This window comes from Cygnus atratus, chromosome 6 (genome assembly GCF_013377495.2).
Source record: "Cygnus atratus isolate AKBS03 ecotype Queensland, Australia chromosome 6, CAtr_DNAZoo_HiC_assembly, whole genome shotgun sequence".
Taxonomy (NCBI): Eukaryota; Metazoa; Chordata; class Aves; order Anseriformes; family Anatidae; genus Cygnus; species Cygnus atratus.
Window position 1 is genome coordinate 34,219,797 of NC_066367.1, and position 21,422 is coordinate 34,241,218.

At 43.8% G+C, this 21,422-nt stretch overlaps 1 protein-coding gene across 1 annotated transcript; it reads left to right on the forward strand.

Moving 5' to 3' along the window:
- The first annotated feature begins 764 nt into the window (after positions 1-764).
- LOC118252588 (histamine N-methyltransferase-like) lies at positions 765-14,840 on the forward strand. Its single transcript, XM_035556059.2, has 7 exons — positions 765-955; positions 3,353-3,547; positions 3,986-4,038; positions 7,028-7,135; positions 10,382-10,512; positions 11,065-11,158; positions 14,302-14,840. Exons 2-7 carry the CDS (start codon positions 3,411-3,413, stop codon positions 14,655-14,657), a joined length of 879 nt encoding a protein of 292 aa, XP_035411952.1. The 5' UTR covers positions 765-955; positions 3,353-3,410; the 3' UTR covers positions 14,658-14,840.
- Positions 14,841-21,422: the final 6,582 nt, after the last annotated feature.

Consider the following 21,422-nt stretch of genomic DNA (forward strand, 5'->3'; position numbering starts at 1 on the left):
AAAGTAGGATTTTTGCTATTACTGGTATGATTTGATAAGCCTTTTACAATGTGAACAGTTCATTTCTCCCTGCAAGTCCAGAAGGAAAACTTGAAATGTGAAGGAGCAATAATTTGGGGCACACAGAAGGCAAATATTTTATTAATGCTATGAGTACCAAAATGCAGTATGAAAACAGACACGGGCTGATGTTTTTTCTCTACCCTTGCACTCCCTGGGTTAAAACTGTTTATAGCAAAGCTTGAGCCCTTGAAAGTAAGGTATAAGCAAAATCTCTGCTGCTTGCAAAAGAGCCACCTAAAAAGCGAAGTAACCTGTACCAGTAGGTTTCTATAGGCAACTATAAATATTGTACCTTACCGCGTGCCACACACTGAGATAACCATTTCCAATTTGTCAGGAGTCACATTTCCTTTTTACCTGTAGCAGAGTTTATTTGTCATCCGGACCCTAATCAAGGTGCTGATAGACCTCAAGGACTGAATGCTGCCGGTGCCCTCACAGCTGTGCCAGGCACGTTGTGTGAGTCCACTGGTGCCAGCCATGCCGGGAGGCCAGGGCAGGGTGTCTGCCACCACAGTGGGTGGCTGTCACCCACCCGTGGGTGCAGGAGTGGATCCTGTAGCCTTCGAAGAGTGCTCAGAGAGACTGCACACAGGTACAGCAGTGGCACCGCAGCTGTGGTGTGAGCAGGGGAGCTTCCTCATTTCCCCTTTCTACCCTTCCCTCCCACCCTTTTCCAGCTGGTGACCTGGGACAAACCACATGTGGGACTCAGCCAGACCACTCCACTCCCTGCTGCCGCAGCAGCCACATCCTGGAGATCAGATCCCAGAGGGGACCTCCTCCCGGCTGGGGGTGGGACCGGAGGCACCGCGGGGGTGTCAGCACGGCACGTCCCCAACACCCGCGGCATCGTGCCGAGGGAGCTTCTGCACCAGGCACCACCGCACACGTAAGTACTGGGCTCGGGCTGCGTGGGCATCTTCAGCTTCGTTGGCATCCAGCAGCATGAAGGCAAACTTGGTTTCTTGCTAGAGGTCGTGTTGAAGTTGTAAAGAGTTCGTCAGTGGGTTTAACCAGGCTTAATTCTGCCAGTACCGGTGCAAACCTGGTCCAAACCACTGCAGCATAAGCACAGAAACAGCTTTTGAAGCTGCAGTCTTTTTAGGAAGCTACATAAAAATCTGGGTTTTCACTGAAGGAAATGTCCAAATGAACATTATTACTCCAAAGTTTCTATATCAGCCTGACTAAAAAAAATCCTTTTTTCTCTTTGTCTTTTTTGATTATTATTATTTTCCTCATTTTTAAAGTTAACTAGCCGCAGTTTAAACAGCAAAACACATAATGAAATAAATGGGGCAAATTCGTGCAGCCAAAAGCAGAACGAAATAAATGAGACAAATTCCTCGAACTGCACCTAACATGAAAATGAATCTCGGCTGTTTGTTAGAGACTGCTGAGCCGGGGGTGGGCAAATTAAATCACAGGAAGCACGGGGAGTTGGACAAGAAAGGTTGATTATCTAAATCTCCTCTCATTAACTGCAAAATATTTTTTCGAGAAGGAAGGCAGTAAAATATTTCAGCGGAAAGTGCCAAAGCCTCTTTATGTGTTTAAAGTGAAAAGCAAGGAACTGAGCAGAGGAATGGGTAAACACGGATGCTACCACTTGCTTCTCGGGCTGGCAGCGTATATTTTCACCCCATGTACAGCCAGGTGTAGGCATCCTTACTCTCTCAGGCAATGTCTGTGCTTGGTTTCCCCAAGTTAATGCTGGGGATTGGAGTGCCAGGCACCTCAAAAAGAGTCCGTGTCTGCTGGCAGGTGGGTGGGAGGGCTCAGGAAGGTTTGCCCAGCCAGGCAATATCATGGTTTATCTGTGCACGTCCCCTGAGTGATGGCCCTCCAGGTAATGGAGTCAATTTAGCTGCAGTTTGTTGGTCTGTCTTTCTAATATGCAGGCTGGATTGCCTCTCTTATCTAAGGAAGCCAGACTTGTTAAATCAGCCCCAGGCAGGCTGCAGGGGGGCTCAGCTCCATGGCCAGGGGGCCCCATTACCTTCCCCTGCTGCGCCAGCCAGCCCTCATGGGCATCTGGGAGCGAGCAGTTTTTAACGCTCTTCTGCCATCTTTTTCATCTTCTCTGATTAATACATGCAGGTTTGCTATGTGAGAGGGTGTGAGACATGGGAAGGGTGCTGGGTCTGCCCTGGTGGTGATCCTTAGGAGGAGATGCTGCTGATGTGGCATGGTGGCAGCCTGTATTCGAGCTCTGGAGCAGCACCCGTTGTGTCCTCGGATAAAGAGGAGCTGCAGGAGTGCCTCCTGCTGGAGTCCTTGGCACGTGGGGAGCTGCAGCTCACAGGATGCAAAAAATAAAGCCTTGTCACGAGCTGGACGTTATTTTTGGCACCAGCAGAAAGGAAAGTTGAGCAAAGCCAGGCAGCTGTTCTTATCATTGGAAAGAGACAGAAATCCAACGAGAGCAATAAAAATAATCAGGGGGCCTATAAGGGGGTTGGCCAGGGGAAGGGAGGAGAGGGGGGAGTCACAGGCAGGCCCCTGTGTGTGGCATCTGCAGAGGGTTCCTCTTCCTCCTTGTGGGTGAGGACAAGACCCGATGGACACAAAGCATGGTTTTGGTCCTTCCCAGCACATGCCCGGTGGTCCCCAGGAGCGCCCACTTCCTCCCTGGCCCTGGGTGTCTCCCCGAGCCAGGTTTCTCACGGCATCCATTCCAGTAACCCACGTGGCTTTCAGGAAGTAATTGCTTTGCTTGTGGGAATTGCACCATTATCTTTAGAGGAACTAAAAATTACAAAGTGCTTTTTAAAGGGTTTTATTGTTTTTACCCCACTGCCAGCACCCTCTTTAAGCACATCCAAAGATTATAAAAAAAAAAAAGGAAAGAAAAACACGATAAAGACATCTGCTAGCATCTCTGGAGAAGCGTGCTGCTCTTTCTTCTAATCCAGTCCAAGCCTTCCAAGCCTCTCCATGCCTTCAAGGAATAGGGTAATCTTTCTTTTCCTTAAGAAGTGTCTCAGGACCCTTTCACTGGGGAGTAAGAGTGCCCTGTGTCATCACAGCTAAAAAATGCTGGCGTTTCCTTTGCAAAGATTAACCATGATACATTACCATTTGCTGCTCAGACCTGATTTATGGTTTCTATCACAACATTGCATAATATTTCTTTAAGCACTCCGTCCCTAATGTAAATTAGCTGGTGGAGGATGGGAGCAAAGTTCTGCACTTGACCGTCACCTCCCTGTTCAGCCACACGAGATGCCTTGGGTTTATCCCAGTGTGTATTGAGCATTGTTTGCTGTTCCTTTCCTGGGTGCAGGGGATTGCTGTGGAGAACTAGCTGTCCCCCTGCCGTGCACAGCCTCCCGAAACCTGGCATGGCTTCCTCCATGCGGAGCCTGATGGCTGACCCCAGCAGGTACCTCCGGTCCTTCCGCGTCTTCCTGGCGAAGTCGACCGAGCACCAGTGCATGCAGGAGTTTGTGGAGCGGCAGCTGCCTGGCGTGCTGGCGAGGTAACAGGGAGAAAGCCCTGCCCGGTGCTGGGCACGGTCCCGTGGTGGTGGCAGGTGGCTGCTGGTGGCCTTGGCCACCCCTGGTAGGGGAGGTTTTGTCTGCGGCACAGAGCCTGCCTAGCAGGGAGGAGATAAGGCTGGGTGGTTTCTTTGCGTGCAGATGTAGCTCACCCCGGATAAGCCTTGGCACATGAAAAATGCAATAATGAACGTGGAGACCTCTGCAAATTGCCCAAATCACCAGAAATTGGCATGTCTGAAGAGCAGAGGTCTGAATCTGGTCCCACCTGCCTGCTCATGGGCATGCATGTACCTGCACATACTGCTTTTGGGTCTGTCCCGCAGGTTTTAGTTCTTAGCGTTTCTGGCTCTTCACGTAATACATGTAACCCTATCTGCTGGACAGCTTTGCTAACATTTAAAAATAATGTTTTGCAGTATTGGAAATGGGAAGCCTGCAATCAATATTCTAAGTGTCGGTGGCGGAGCAGGTATGCCATGAGCTTCACTGTTGATAAGGTTTAACCTTTTTTTTCTTTTTTCTTTTCCTCCCGGCTAGAGGATTACAAGTTGCAGAGAAGAGTGGGGAGGGAAGGAAAGGCTTTTCTCTAAAAGTCCTCTGCAGGGGGCAGAAGGCAGTGGCCAGCGCATGACCATAGTGCAAAACCAGCTTGTGCCCCACACCCTGACTCCTGCCTCTCCTCCAGGAGAAAACCCCTTTGCCACATTGCCCCTCGAGCTCAGAGAGGCTCCAGCTGCCCCTTGGGTTTCTGTGTCACCTGCTGATGGCACGGGGGGGGACACCGCCAACCCTGTCTGTACCTAATTGTCCCCATCCCACCCCAGTGGCTCCTCGCAGTGTGTTTCCAGCCCTATGAAGGGCTGTGTGTCTTCTGGCCAGGTCTCACTGGGATCTGGAGTGTCAGGAGAAGTAAGTCCCTTTTCTGAAGTTAGCTGGGTGGAAAAACAATACCAACAGCAGAGAGTGCTTCTCTTCATTAAATTCTTGCTTAAGTTCCCCCCTAATTAAAGCCTATGTTTCCTAATTCTGCTCTGCCCATTAAGCCATCAGACTAAAATTTTGTACGAACAATTAATTTATTTTAAATGCTTTAGTCATAACAACTCCAAAGACTAATCTCAGCTTTGTTAATCTCTCCTAATAAGTAAAAAATAATTGTAAGTAAATGGTGGGTGTTAGTTATAAAACAGTGTGACAGAGCACAAACATTTCTCTCCAAGCAAGGAAAACCATTCCTTTGCCACAAAAAATACTGCTTTTAGGAGGAACACTTTGCTCGGTTAGCGAGGTGCTTCACTCCCTAACCAGGGGCACTCCAGCCTGGCATGATGGATATGCAGGCAGGAACCAGCAAAGCCCATTTCCTGGCTCATTTGTCCCCACTGCAGGTCCCTGGGGACCTGTGCAGGAGCAAACCTGGGGGATCCAATTACCCTGCCTGACACCAGCCCCTGTGACCCCATCCCCTGCACTGCGCAGGGAGGCAGCATGGAAGGCAAGGATGCTTTTTCTTCCACTTTTCCACCTCCTGTGCACTTCTTCCACTGTGAGAAAAAAGCAAACCATTTAATGTAGCATCATATCCCATTACCCCCGCCCATCTCAAGCTCCTGCCTTTGCCTACAGCCTCTGCCTTATTAAGTTCACACTCCAGCGCGCAGCACTCTGTACCTTTAAAAACCATAAAAGTCATCAGCGCCGCTATAAAGCAGCAACTGTGCTATAAACTATCCCGTTACGTAAAATGTTTAATTAGAAACTTAATGGCGAACATAGTGGTAGCCTTTAAAAGGTAATTGTGTTGGAGAGTTTAAATAATTCGGATAGCCTAATTGCCAAATTGTTGATAATGCAAGCTGCCGCAGATTTGACTGTAAAATGCCTCAGGACACTTGTTTGCATATAAAAGAGCTAACCAAAGTCAATTAAGGCTGTGGATTAAATTATGAATCAAAGTTATTTTTTTTTTGGTTAAAAACAATACAAGGGTGGTTTGGCCGCAGAGGAGTGGAAGGAAATATATTAACCTACCTGAATATGGAAATGGAAAATTCAATTATTATTTTTTTTAATCAGGACCTGCACAGCCTTTTCAAACGGCTAATCCATTTTATAGAAAGTTGGTAAAGAAACCAAAAATAAAAAAATGTTGCAGTAGTAACTTACAAATTCTGTGTTTCCAGAGTTTAGCACAGCAGCCTGCAAATGACAGACTTTCCTCTGAATTTCCAACAAAATACGGGGTTTGCAGTGATAGCAAAGCCACAGCTATTTATGCTACTTCAGAAATTCAATTTCCCTTCCTTCAAAGAATGTGCTTGCCCAGATGTCACAAATTTTGGTGTTATTAGTTGCTTTATGAAAGACATAAGTCTGAAAAGATTGAACTCTTCCTTGATTTTTATGTGAAATTCTGGGGGCATAAATGAGCAGGTGAGACCCTCGGGCTGGAGTGTCTCATGGTGGGGCCAGGAGCAGGCAGAGAGCTCCTCGTGGTGCAAAGGACCCTCCAAGGGGAGGACCATGTGCTGGATTGAGCTCCAGGGTACATGTTACAGACAGCATGGCTCTGCTTCTTCTATTTATTATTTTCATTTATTTATTCTTCTGTTGTCTTTTTCACCTAAATTTATTCCGGCAGAATAAGCAGAAGCAAGCCCTGCAAGAGGCAACCAAGCCAGCCCCATGCTGTCCCCAGACCGATGCCTCAGTCAGCAGCATCATCTCCCTGAGCTCCCTACATGGCAGACGGGGAGAGGTGGCCAAGAACAAAGGCAGCTCTGTTTAAATTTAAAACCTTACATGTATGGGTGCTTCCACTGGGAGAATAATTGCAGCTGGCCTGAAAGGTGCCCAGGGAGAACTGTTCCATACAAAGAAAATAGTCATGTCTGGGGTATTCTGTAAGCAAGGGATTAAGTAAATATAGATGGTATGTGCGCTACTCATCTTACAGAAAAAGTCACAGTATGCTAAATCTGGACAAGAGTATGTTTTTCATACTTCCAGTGTGTTTACATGTTCTCCTCTCCCTCACCCGCGTGACATGTTAACCACTGAGGCCAAACCTTTTTATTGACTCCCTGGTGAGTTGGGACCATCGAAACCGGTACCATCATGGTCATTTAACATTTTCCCCAAGAGGTTTGTCCATGTCTAGAAAACACAAAGTCACACTGCCCACATGACTGTGTCTGGTTCCCCTTGGCACTGCTGCTGGTGGTCAGAGAGGAGAAATAAAGATAGTTGGGACTGTTATTTATTTTATTAGATCCTACAGCTCTGCCCTCAGTGGTAATCTGCTGAGAATTCAAAGTACCTACACGTACCTGTCTGGTACATTTTCAGTACCCAAAGGGCAGGAATAAAACTTCAAAACTGGCCTTCTGATGGTACTGGAGATAATGTTTGCCTGAGCTTTGCTTTCATCTCTTGTGCGATGTCGCCTTTTTCCCTAGGAGAGATTGACCTGCAGATCCTCTCAGCTGTACAAGCCAGATATCCAGGAGTCACCATCAACAACGAGGTGGTAGAGCCAAGTGCCGAACAAATCCTCAAGTACAAAGGTATTTTGACATTAAATAAATTAAATTTACATTAAGTACGCTAAATGCATTAAGAGTTGAATGCTGGATGACCCCACGTTCAAAGGCTTTCTTGTCAGAATTGGCTCTTAAAACTTAAGAAAGTCACTATTTTATGCTTTTATGACATCACTGCTTTTCTACATTTGCTTTCTCATTATAATCTTTGTCTCTTCTCATTATAATCTTTGTCTCTTACACTGTAAAGAACTCAAAGAACATGGCAAAAGCTTGCAGGTAGATAGACTTCAAAAGTTAAGCAAGGTGGGAAGTGGTGTGTGACTGTACGGGAACAGAGCAAAGACCTCGTATTTCAGAAAGAATTCTCCTTCAGCTTGCACTGAGCCAGGATCCTACAGCAACACTGATTTTAATGTCTCTTGGTAATTCTTACATATCTTAAAACAGTTTCCGAGTAGCTAATCCCCACAGTGTAAACTGCATTAGTTTAATTTAGAAAACATTGCAAGGAAAACGAGCTGGATAGGGGAGGTTTTTGCTGTGTGTCTGCTCTCAGTGGCTTAGAGTTCATTTCCTTCCACCAGTCTGACAATCTGAGCTATGCTCGTGGGGGAAACCAAAGCATTTTCCAAGGACAGAGAATAAGGAGGGGTGTTTTGGTTAGATTGTCCTACAAAATGAACGTTAAATATCAGTCCACAGTTTGATTACATTGCTGGTTTATCACTGTATTAACACCTACCAGGCTTTACCTAGCATGTAATTACAGTCTTGTGTGGAGGTTACACCCATCACATCATATAGGCCATGAGAAGCCCTGGGCAGAGCCCAGCTTGCCAGAAAACAGCTGCTGAATGGATGTGGCAGTAATGAATGAATCTCATCAGTGGTCTGTGTTATTGGCAATGCTCCAGAGTAAATACCAGATTATAAAACCACATTGTAAATCTTACTCTTACTCTTGCTAAGGTCCTTGAAAACAAAGCATTCCCAGCATGAAGCCACTTGAGGAAGCTAAAAGGGGAGGGGGAAAAAAAAAAGCAACAGTCAGAGGAAATGCATCATTTCTTGATACCTGTCTCTGTATTACATGGACCTGATCTCTGAAAAGATAGCTTCCCAGCAGCTTTTATGTTGTTCCAGACTGAGATGGTAAAGAATGGGCAAAAGAGCATTTGCTCTGTATATTGGATGATTTGGGCACTAGATTCACTGGCTGCCATCAATTAATTGGCAGTCCTCTTCTTTCCAGCAGAAAGTTAAAGAAAATATAAGATGTTGTCAGTATTTTAAATTTTATGCTAAACTGGAAATGAAATATTCATCTGAATTTCTTTCTTTAAACTTTCTTATTTGGTATTTAATCATGTCCTGAGTAGGTATCATTAATTAGGTTTCTGAGCCCCTTTTCCGAGGAGAATTGGAAGCATTATCTGTGCCTCAGAGGATTCAGTAGCTATGTTTTCTGCCTAACCAGCAACTGTCTCCTTGGGAAGGAGACGCTGGGCAGGAGAAGGGAAGGAGAAACTTGGGAAGGAGAAACTTTCTTCCTGGGACTCACAGTGATGACAAAATGAGATTTCTCCTAGGCCATGGCATATGCCAGAGGCTCTCATAGTCCTATGTCCAGTGACCAGGTGAAGCCCCTTGGTTACCATGGCCTGGGCTTTGGTGGCACCATGACAAGCCGTGCTGCTGATGCCCAGGCATCACAGTGCAGCTGTGCTCAGTCCAGCATCAAGTCAAGGGCGTGCGGATGGCTTCTGGACCAGACAGAAATCTGGGTTGTAATGAGGATAAAATTTAAGGAAAACTTTTCAAAGCTGTTAGGGTGATATGTTTTGGGTTCGGATGAATCTTCAGACAGCAACTTCCCATAATCAGAATGAGTTTGTCCTTTCTGAAATGTTGGCTTTAAAAGCCCACTTTGGCATGCAATTCACTTCCCTTCCTAGCGTCTCCTTGCAGACTGCCTAGCAATTGAGCTGGAGCAGATTGCACCAGATTATGTGTGATGGTGATATGAACTGCTGCTGAAGCAAGCCCGAGTTTAAAACAGCAAATTAAACCTGAACTGCAAGTGCTGGGGCCAGTGACAGATAAATGGAAGCAAGCAGAGCAACAGCAGCAGCAGAAAGGGGTGGCCCATTTCCGTCCACAAAAGAGAGTAGATAAGCACTGATGGAGCATTTCTCATCTCTCCGACAGGGATATATCCTAACGGAGCCCAAAAGGAGGAACATTATGATTAACGGAGTAAAGGCACTGGTGTTAGCAAATCATGTTGTTTTGAGCATGTGTTCTGTAGCTAAGGCTCAGTCTGCCTTTGGGCCATTTAAGTTTTAAATTTATGTTAACTCCAGCGAAGCACGGGAATTGCATCAGGGATAGCTTTGTCCTGGAGCAATCCTGAACCCCAAGCAGACACACAGCAAGATGAGTTCCATATGCCAGCAGATGGACATTTGTATTCCAGCATCTCCTAAAATGCAAAATCATCCCTCAGTGTTGCTACTATAAAAGCAACAAAATGCAGTGGTGGGCCAGGCCCCTTGGTATAACTTATGCTTTGAATCCACTCCTCCAGCTTTCTGCTTTCATCTGCCATTGGATGTGCATTGCATCAAGGTCTGAAAACACACCATGTGTCATTCTTTCTAAAGTCTTTTCTCTAAATCACTGTTATCCCTTTCACCTGAAGTGGTTGGCCAAAACTCTGGACTTTTGAAAATCTCTTTTATTTGAACACAGCAGAAACCCAAGGTCAGGAGATGGGGATTTGCTCATGAAGCAAAGCTCCTTTCCCTTCATCCTCATGATGCTCTCTCTGGGTGAGCCACTTGTTTCCTCTGCTCTTTTCAAGTTTTTAATTGTGCTTGTCTCCAACACAGCCCCTTTGATCAGTCCTCAAGCTCCTGTATTTATTTGGTCAGACTCTGGAAAACCTTTTGCCATGGTAAATGGAGCTTGAGCCAGCCATGAGAAAGTTTCGTTTATTTTTTTTTTAATCAGGTAAAGACTGGAGGAGACCAAATGAGGGTTCAAAGGGGAAAGAATCAGACCCTCTTAAGGTTTCACCTAACAAAGACCTGGACAGCTGCCTTCTTACACACAGCCTTAAGGTTTTAAGTATTCCATTGCTGTGTTAAATCGGTAGCAAAACACTTTGCCTAAATATGACTTTTGGGTGTTATTAAAGCTCTGAATGGAGATCGATCCCATATTTGCAATTGAGATAACTCTGTCCTGTCTTCTCCCATATTTCAGAACGTGTGGTGGCGACATCAAACCTTGAGAATGTAAAGTTTACCTGGCATAAGGAGACAGCTTATGAATATGAAAGTCGAATGAATGCAGAAAAGAAGTCTAAAAAATGGGACTTCATTCACATGATTCAGGTAAAAGTCTGCAGAGTAGCTGTTGTCACAGATTTGGCTGTTTAAAGTGTGCATGAGGTATGTGACCTCATTATCTACTCTAAGGGGGAGACAGGTGAGTTTATTTCTCTATAATTTAAAGTACTTAAGCAGAAGTGAACTGCAAAAAAATGAAAGATGAGTTACAGCAAAGCAGCTTTGAGCACAGTAGTCCTATTAACCAGGATGTGGGCGACAGTCAACTAAAAATACATTTTAACTAATGTTTTCAAAGCTCCTTGTCCTCTCTGTGAAACTGCCTTTGTATTCCCCAGTATACCGAAGCCATTACAAGCCATCCCCACTGCTAGAGGAAGGCAAAACTTTATCCCAGGTTAATGAGTGAACACGAGCTCGGTGCTGGGCATGGGGAGGGTAGGTCCGAGCCCGTGGGGCTGTCCTTGCCAGCAGGCCGGCACCCTGCAGATGGGCCTTGGCACCTCGCTGCTCTCCTGTCAGGGTTGCTCCGTGTTACGAGTTATAATGTTCTCTAGGACACCACCATGTCTCTATAAGCATTTCTGCTCTTCCCAGATGCTGTATTATGTGAAAGATGTCCCAGCAACTATCCGGTATTTCCACAGCCTCCTGGAAGGGCAGGCAAAGCTCCTCATCATCGTGGTGTCAGGTGAGAGCTGCTCCACAACACACTGGGTGAGGCGAGAGCTGTGGGCACCGCTGGGGTCCCTGCGAGTTCAGCACAGGCTGGCCAGAAAACAATGTGTATTTTTGTTTTAAATATCCCTTTATTGCCTATAGAGGGAAACTGGAGTAAATGGTGCCCATTCACCTACGACTATGGAAACCTGCATCTCGTCTACACTTGCCCAGCTCTGTGCTGCAGGTTGCAAAGCGGAAGGCTCTGTGAGGCAGTAAACCCATGCCATGGGCACAAAACACTTTTCTCTCCCCTTCCCCATCCTACAGCCAGGCCAGTGACAGAGCAAGATCTCCTTTAGCCTCAGCTACAGCTGTTCCCTGTAAAAGGCTCTTCAGGCAGGGCACAGCATTGTCTCACTCCTGGAGATGTGCAGCATTAAGCAAACAGCTACAGCGGGGCTCGGCTGCGCTGTACAGCAGGTGTTAGAGGACATATGGCTCATTTTCTTCTCAAACTGCCCATCTCCTTAATATAGTCCTTTTGGGTGGAAAACGGCATTTTCAGGCTGTTTGAGATCTGAAAGAAATGCTCTGTGGTCAATCCAAGAGGAAAATGTGGGAGTGGAGAAGGCTACTGCCTTTTAATACTATGGGCAAGGTATGCTAGAGATATGGTGGTAGTGGGGTCTGCTTTGACTCTGGAAAGCCTTTAATTTGCCTCATGTAAACTACAGACGTTTTAGTTGTGTAAACAGTCACATCCAACAGTTTTTTTCAGGGCTGTTAAGTACCATTTGTTCAGAAGTTTAAGCTATTTTTTATTGAATTTGGCCATATCTGCAAACTGTAATGTATTTGAAGAAGTTCCTTTTTTTTTTTTGTCTTCATGAAGTGTCTGCAGAGAAAGGGCACTTCTCCAACCTGAATTTATTCAAACTATTTTTCTCCAAAATTTTTTTGGTTTAAAGCAGTACACTACAAGAATTCTGTATTTTAAATAGTCTGAGTTATTGTTCTTGTTGTTTGAGTAATGAGAATAGATCATAATATCAGTTTATTGCTGATTACTTGCCTGTAGTTAATTGAAACACTTTTCCAGTTGCTTAACCTGTCCCTCTGGATATTTGTGAAATGTGAATACAGGGAGGAACACATGTCTATTCAAAATTAATTTGATTAAAAAATTGAATTTATGAAAACTGTTTGAAATCCTCCCCAGGCCAGGCAGTTCTTTGTTTTCTCATTCCTCCTGTTTCTTCTCTTTGCACCTTCAACACATGATGCCCCACGGTTGCATGAATAATTTCATCTCTTTTGCATTCAGATGGAACAGGTTAGACACACAAGTGCCCACTAACGGCTGTTTCTTCTGCAGATACGGTTAATGGACAGGGTGGTGTCCCTGTGAAAGTCAGAATTAGTCTGAATAACGTGGGACATGATAACCTGTCTGGAGAGATGTGCCCGTTTTAGAGAAAGAGGGCAGAAAGTGATGTGGAAATTGCTGGGTCCAACAAGAAAATGGGAGAGAGGAGAGGAGCTCAGAATAGCAGAGGGGAAAGGAGGGGAGAAAACCTTGAGGGAAATAAGTGTATAGAGAAGGGAAGGAAGACACTGCTACCAAAATGAGCACTGAAGCAAAAAGAGGTAATGAAAGATAAGCAGAACAAAGCACATTTCAAAAAATGAAGTTAATGTCGTCTCCAATACAAACACATTAGGATATGTTAATTAAAAACCATTCTGGGAATAGGATTGATAGGAGAGGGTTTGGTCAGTCAGTGAAGGTTGCAATGCCTCCTGTTCTGTCCCTGCCAGGAGAGCAGGTGAGTTGCAAGAGCTATATGGTGTTATTTTTAACACATTTAAAAAATGTGTTTACATCGCCTTGAAAACAAAAGTAGTGCCATATGCTGAGCCTATCGAGAGCTATTATAATAATGCTTCGTTCAGGTAGTGTATAATTGCTCAGCTCAGAGATGGCACTGAGTCACACAACACTGACACCAGCAAATTTTCTGCAATTAGTGCTCTGCATTCAATTTCCACCAGGTGAAAGAAAATATTGTAGCCCTTCTAAAACACCAAACTGTTTATTTGACTATAAATAACTGTTTGCAGATAAAGCATTTGCAAAACCGCCGAGCAACTGGTTTTAGCAGTTATGGAGATTTATAGTCATAACTCTCAAGAGCTGCTCATTAGGCTCAAAGTTATTTTCATCCTGTCCAGTCATTCTGGGTGATCCTTTTATAAATGGCTTGTAGCAGAAGTGCTGAAACACAGATCCAGGGTGAGGGAAAACAAAGAAGTGAAGATGTATCTGGGAAGGTTTTAGCTTACCCAGCTGGTTTTCTTTGTAAAATGTCTCTTGAGGAGTGAGCATGTGTGTGGGCTTAGCATGGGCTCTCTCCTGGAGGTGCTTGTGGTGCTACAGGAGCCTTTTCCTTCCTGACTCTTCATTTTTGAGCAGCCCAAATAAAACACAGCCCAGACGTCCTTTTGGCACCACTGGGGAGGTCTGCTTGGGATGAGGGGAGCCCTGCTCACTGCCCATGCCTGACAGCAGCTGACCATGGGAGTGAAAGCTGCAGGCCAGGAGGATGGATTTTTCGACCACACGTCCAGCTGCATGGTTAATGTGACCAGGGTTTGCACCCCATGCATTTCATGTTACAGGTAGATAGTTTACTGGCAATAGGTGTTTTAAAGAAGCTCTCATGTAGCTCAACCAAGAAGTAATTGGGTGAAGGAATGGGAAAGTATTTGGTCTGCCAAATTGGTGGCTGATTTAAACTTAATAGCTTAAATCAAGATGTTAGTAAATAGCTGGTGCTTAATATGTGTACTATAGAAGCATGCCTCTCAGAGATATCTGCCACTGCAATGGCACACATGCATGGAAAAGAGTTGGAGCACATTGGGAGAGGAAGGGGGGAAGATTGTGTGCACTGAGCTGGGGGCTCAGAGGGAGCTGGGGGTTGGTGACGTGTCCCTAACCTCCCACAGCCCCAGCCCAGAGGCATGGGGCAGCCAGGCAGCCACCTCCCCTCCGGCCCAGGACATGTGCCCCAACTCTGCAGACAACTGTGGGAAAAAACAAATGATCAAAAAATTCTTCATAGTGTTTTTTTTCTGAGCATTTTTTTTTTGTTATGGTTTATTTCTCAGAAAACAGTGGTTGGGAAACACTGTGGAAGAAGTACGGATCTTCCTTGCCTTTAGATGACCTCTGCACTTATGTGTCCTCTGCTGATATCAAAAGGATGCTGGATTCAGCTGGGCTGAAGTACCAGCTCCACGAGCTCCCATCCAACATGGACATAACCAGCTGCTTTACCGAAGGGGACACAGATGGGGAGATGTTGCTGGATTTCCTGACAGAAACATGTGACTTTTCTAAAACTGCTCCTCCTGAGCTAAAGCATCAGATAATGGAAGAATTAAGAAAGCCTGGATGCAGCGAAAAAAGAAATGGGAAGGTGCTTTTTAATAACAACCTGAGTGCAATAGTGATTGAGCCCTGAATTAACACATTTTGTTTCTAAAACATTCTTTATAAATGGATTAGTTTACTTCTACTTAGTTTACTTCTTGTAGCCTGTTAAGAAGTCATTACTAACATCTGTTATACGTGAACTTTAATAGTGAGATTAATTCTGTACTAATCTATAAACCTGTAACTTGGCAGTAAATTGTGCTTTATCATACGGATGTTGTGTAATCAGATGTAACTTGGACCATCAACTCAAACACTGCAGAAACCAGACCACTTCCTCTGGCTGATGGATAAGAAATAGCCATGATTAGGTCATATTCATTTAAAAACTCTCTACAGACCAAATACACAATTTTCAACTTCTTAGTGACTCTTGCAAGACGTCATAAAAGTGATTTGGGTACCAGGTCTGTACTGGTACTGCAAGAGGGAGGGGTTTGAAGGTGATTGTGGCACAGGACTGGTAACAATCAACCTCGAGAGGTGGATTTTGCTGACAAGTCCTGATGCAAAGCCTTGGTTAGGAATCAGCTGCTGCTGTTACACGGGGCCTTTTCTAATTTTTAATTAAACACGCAAACCATCTGGTTGTAGCCTCTACCTAGCCTGGCAGCAATGGCCGCACATGCCTTGTGAGATTTCTAGCTTGGAAGGTGTAAAAATAAACCCTGAAGTCAAATGACAAGTTTCAGTAGGATTTGTTTCCTTGCCGGTGGAACCACATCAGGTTGGTCTGCCTGGCACATAGTGTAAGGGGTTCAGCAAGAAGGTGCTTCTCCCCCTCAGCCCCTTCTCTCTTCGGGGTCTTCGGGGCTGTCTCTGCTCCCGGAGCTGATGCATTTGTTTTGTTGAGTGATTTTATGGGTTTAAGAAGTGCTGTGCTCTCTGCGGGGCACAATGCATAATGGAATACAATACAGTCATAGAGTGACTTTAATAGCATGAATACTTGGTGTATCCAGTGAGACAGGTGTGATTTCTGCCATTGAAAGAATTTGGTCCAGGGTAGAAATGGTTTATTTAGGCAATACTTTAGCAGCATGAAGTGATGTTTTAGTTTTGCATATACATTTCCGAAACAATATAGATTATTGAGGATTTGAGGTGATTTACAAGGGAATGCGTCAGGCACTAATAGCCATTTGTATTCATTTTAGTGTGAATTATTTGAAACACGCAATTCTCCTAGTGATCAAATATTAATTCCAGTGTGTTTTAGAACATTTCCACAATATTTCTCAGCTGTTGAGCCGAAGAAAATCTATTGCCACTTTTACACAGCCCGGTGCACAGATTTTTGCATTAGGAGACCTTGGCATATCTGTAAGCTGCTACAGTGATGTGCCAGTGAGGGAGAGAAAGAAAATCTCTCATTAGGACAGATTCCTGCACGCATTTCTAATGGAAAGCACATTAAAGTTTACAGTTATTTCCATAGCTCTTTTGTGTTGTCAACGACCTCTTGTTAATAGTGCTTGTGGAGGCAGTGACCTCTGAATATTGCCACACAGCCCTGTCAGAAGTGACGTATCTTGGGGAGGCACAGAAAGGCCATAACAAAAGGAAAAGCTGAACTACAGCCAGCAACAGGACGCACATGCATGGCCTGTTGTTTTATGGTTTAACAGAGGTCAAAACACCAGAAACAAATGCTTTAGAGTTTTCTGGGGAGGTTTGTTCAAAAGATTTGGCAATGGTCCCACCTCTTGCCTGGGAAGGAGAGAGGAAGGACAACAAAGAAGATCTGGGGAGAAAAGAGGATGTAATGGCCAGAAAAAGAAAAAAAAGAAAAAAAAAAAAGGAGATTCAAAGGATGACAAAGGGAGTGCTTGCTGAGTGCATGGTATTGCATGGGGGCCTTTTTAAAAAGGACATTTCACTAGGGAAAAGGCACTTTCACCCCAAGCTAGAGAATAAAACGCCTTATCTACATTGAGGAGGGCATCCTCTGCCATGACTTTGAATTGTAAGGATAACTTCATTAAAAAGATGAGGGTGGCAGTGGGAAATGCAGTAAAGTCCATTCTGCGTATGCATCTGCTTCTGTTGAGGGGCTGGGGAAGAACTGAATTAGAATAGCACCCTTAAGGGATACATTATTTTTAATTTTAAATTTGCAACATACACACTTCCAAGAAGTAACTGTTGCAAGTATTATATAGTAGGAAATGAGTGTGTGGAAGGACAATTTTATGCTCATTTGACCATAAAAAAAGAAGGATTTTTTGTAAATCTCTCAGACGACTTCATAATAGCCTGAAGAGCCACATTTTCATGCGAGAATCACCCTTAATTGTACAGCAAGATGCTGCCGCTCCAGAGCATGTCTGGGGAGTCCAGACCCACTACGGACTTCAATTTTTACGGCAATTTTGAGCTTACCTGTGTGCTTTCCACACCGAATTAGTTGTTTTCCTCCCCAAAAGCCTGTCTTATCTCATCCTGCAGAACTTTATTCCAAAGGCAAGTGTCCAGATCTTGCTTTTTGCAAACCAGTGGAGGCCAACGGGCTGGGTCTGCCTCACTCACACCCCTATAAGGTGAATGTATACCTATATACCTATAGGGGGTATTTATGTGCTCTGTGCAGAGGTTTACTGAGAACAATGGCTTTAAACTGGCATAAATCAGACTGAAACAAGAAGGGTATCAGGCTACTTGTATTGAAGACACACCAGTAAGCATCCTCCTGCATATTCTTTGTGAATGGATATCCCTTTCTGGCTGAATAAGTTTTAGATATGAAATGTAAACATTTTACAGAAATATGGCTCAGCAAATATAACCCTTAACATTGTATCTGTACGTGCCTTTTGTCAGAGTTGGTTCTGAAAAATTAAGTAACTAAATAAATAAAGGAAAGACATCCTTCTTTCTTTTCATCTCACAGGCACATAAGCCTGGACTGAACAGATTATATTATGGGTTCAGGGGAAAAAGCTAGAGGGAGAGAAAAGGAGGAGGAGGACGATGAGGATGAGGAGAAGGATGAGGAGGAGAAGGAGGAGGACAAAGAGGAAGAAGAAGAAGAGGAGGAGGAGGAAGAGGAGGAGGAGAAGGAGGGGGAGAAACAACTCTTCATGGAAACAGCTAACCCAGCAGAAGTGGGGGTCCTGATGCTGTGCCAGGACCTTTCCATGTGAGGTTTGCAGGGCAGAAAGGGGTCAGCCCCGTGTTGGTGGAGGAGGCATCGCTCCAAGTGGTTGCTCCACATGGGAGGGCTGGGGGAAAGAAAAGTGGGCAAGGAAAAGACTGAGGTCCTCCGACAGAGCCTGGTCTTCACATGTACATCCCTCCCACATCACATACATCTGTGGGAGCAGCTTCAGAACTGTGCCTTTAAATCATACCTAGAAAAATACTCTTGCTGCTCCGTTAATTACAACAGCAAACTAAACGAATGCACTTACAGCTCAGTTGTTGTCGCCATTTCGGCATCAGTGTAATTCATGCTTGCAACCCATGATAGGATTTTTAATGTCGTTACACAGTAGGGCAAAGTCTTCATTTTTAATAAAAATACAAATGCTAAAATGAAATGGATTAATATCTAATTTTACATCTTCATTTACATGATGTGCAAAATTATCTTAAATATTTGTTATGGATGGAGTGGCTTTCCACCAATTTAGGCTTTTTTCGAACTGGAGAATGTTAACATAAATTGTAGCATAAATCATTGCCTTGTAGAGTACCAGAAGGCGCATATAAAAACCCATATCTTTACTGCACATATTTCCCATTAACCATAATCTATTAGTAATTGAAGTTCATTACAAATTCTTGTAGACTTTATTGCTATCATGCTGCATGACATAGTGAACCTGGCTTGCATAACAAGAAGTCCTTGCTGGGAAATATCCTATTAACAATGACAGTGCATTTGTCATTGCGATAATAAATCCAAGAGCTGCCTGTGGATTATAAATTATTGCGGCGCCATTTCCACTGTTGTAGTTTAAAAGTTTTGTCAGCACTTCCATTTTAAACCCCCGCTTTTCAGGGAGTTATAACTTGACCATAAAAATCTGCAGTGAGCTGAAACTCGGCTTACAAGGTCTCAGTCTGAGAGCACGTTTTGTCCCTCGGCACCATTCCTATTTCATCCACACGAAAGTCTTAAAAGCCGGAGCCGTGTTTGTGGAAGATTTTGTCTTCTGCATATGCTCATCTTCTAATTGGAAAAACAGGCAATTTGACAAGCAATTTGTCCATAATCTTTCTTAAGATTTTGGTATAATTTAAAAATATAGCAAGACAAAAAGATGGGAGCTTGCTGAGTTTAGCAACTGAAAAAGCCTCAGACTTTCTCTGCAGGACTTTGGGGGGACACTGGGCAAGCCCTGCTTCTCTTCAAAGGAGAAACTGAAGAGGAATGATGTTACACATATGCCTTGCAAAGGGGTTTTAAGGATTAATTACTAAAGTTGAAGTTCTGGCAGCCACTCAAGCCATCCTTCATCATGTCTATGCAATTCTTTGAGCTCTATATAGGTTTTAAGTGTTATTAAAAGAAAATTGCCACAGAGTTGAACTTCAAGTGTTAATTATGACTCAAGATATAAATGACATCAGGTCAAACCTTTCCCAATTTAACTCCGTAATTGACTTCAGCTCGCTACACCAGGGGAGATCTAGCTAGCTGAATGCATCTGTCTATCACATTTCTCTAGTGCCTATAGCAATACATCTAATTAGCTGGACGTAACCATTATGCCTCAATGGCTCCAAAATACAGTAGGATGAAGCCTTTGACTCCCTGAAAACACCAGGAAAACTTTACTTCCCACCAACAGGGCCAGGTTTTCACATCATCCTTCAATTCATGCTCTATCTTGCAGTACTGCTTGTGTTTTCATGGGGTTGATAACAGATTTTGCAGAAAATGTAGCGATCACCTTTCCACATCCATAGCGTCTTCCACCTCAAAATGCTCCAAATTGCTTTAAAATCTTGATATGCAAACCCAGTTCACTTACTACTGAGGTGCAGCAGCCTCCTGGGTGAGATTCAGCAGCTGTTGACTGGATCATGGCACCATTTCACAGCAATTTACAGCAGGGTGAGGAAGAGGCAGCTGTCAGCAGGGGAAGCAGCAACTCCAAGGAGCAGAAAGCAACTGCTGGGGCTGGCACCCCATCAGGGTGTGGGCATTAACTTGTCTCCTCCACACAACATTGATGTCATCTTGATGCTTTCCCTCTTCCTGGGTGGTGGAGCAGAGGGATGTGGGGCTGGTCCAGAGGGACATCTCAGGATGACCCAGCAGGTTCCACAGATCACACCAGGTGTGGGAACGAGGGCTTGAGACCAGCTTTGGTGGTGCAGTCCTGCCTGTGTGCCCCATCTTGCTGGTGGTGATGGGTGGCTCTCCTACAACCCATAAAGTCAGCCTTCATTGCTTTGTACCTCCCAAGACCTCATGTTCAAGTCTTCAGAATGTCTTTGCGCAACAAAAGACACTTCACCGCAGGCCTTCACTACCCACCAGTCTCTATGACAAGCAGAGCTGGATCTGATGGGTGAAAGGGAAAAGAAGGTATCTTCCTTCTTTGCTTTCATTCCTCTTCCCACTCCCAGGTGAATGAGGATGGTGGTTAATGGCGATGCGTGGATCTGTTGGTCTGAGGTGGTCCTGGTGTGACTCAGGATGGTGCTGTTGGTCAAGAGTGGATAAGTGCTGTAAGTGAACATGGCAAGTCGCAGATTTCTTAGTTTGGTGTATTCTGCCTGAATTATCAAGCCTCTAGAAAAAAACAAAACCAAACAATCAAAATAAAATAAAAATAAAAATAAAAATAAAAATAAAAATAAAAATAAAATAAAATAAAATAATAAAATAAAATAATAAAATAAAATAAAATAAAAATAAAATAAATAATAACCGATTCATGACTTGCTGAATAAACCATACCTAAACCTAACCATGCCTAAACCATACCATTCTTTGGTGATGTCATTCCTGTGTTGAAATCCCTAAACCTCAATTGTATCATGCTTTCCCACTCTAATAGAATAAGACCTAATATTTGAGACTCTTAATGCCATAAATACTTTTTGATGTTTTATACCAGAGTGATTTTGCAAAAGTGTCAGTGAGATTCTTATTTTGGTGAAGATAAATAGAATATTTTCCAACAGATATAATTTCTTTGTTTTCTTAAAGAAAATGAAATGACGTTTTTCGGAGGCTGTTCCAAGGACCTGGTATGTTACTGTGGATCCTGGCAGAGATGAATTAGTGGCTGGAGTGTAGGTGATCTTGCCAAAAATGAATAGCAATGCAATTTATCATATGCTTCTGTAATTTATCTCATGACTATATATTAGATTAGATAAAGACAGAAAGACACATGAACTGGATGGACTGGACTAACACTGAAAGCTTACAACTGCTTTTATTAAGGCTGACAGGAAGATATCTGTTGCCCACATTGCAATCAGTGCTTGGACTCACATTTTTAATTTGCTTTGAAGTCTGATCTTGTCCAGCAACAGGAAAAAGCTAACTCATCATTAAAGAGTTTGTTAATCATGTCTGCTAGTTCATATCCAATACAAATTTGTTCAACAAGTATTTCGTATTCAGTCATTTAAAAATGCTAAATATATAAAAAAATATTGTAGAAGCTTAAAAAATAACTGCAATAAGCAGCTGTGAAACAGCTACAAACACTCATTACATGCAGCAGTATTTTCAAGGTAATAAAACAATGGTTTATTTTGTCCCTTTCCAACAAATTCCATGCTTCAAAATCCACTTTTCATACCCAATCAGTCCGTCTGTAAGACA

Coding starts and splice junctions, on each gene's coding strand:
- LOC118252588 (XM_035556059.2), top strand. CDS start 3,411: ATGGCTTCCTCCATGCGGAGCCTGATGGCTGACCCCAGCAGGTACCTC. Junction 3,548..3,985: donor CTGCCTGGCGTGCTGGCGAG/GTAACAGGGAGA, acceptor AATGTTTTGCAG/TATTGGAAATGGGAAGCCTG. Junction 7,136..10,381: donor ACAAATCCTCAAGTACAAAG/GTATTTTGACAT, acceptor CCCATATTTCAG/AACGTGTGGTGGCGACATCA.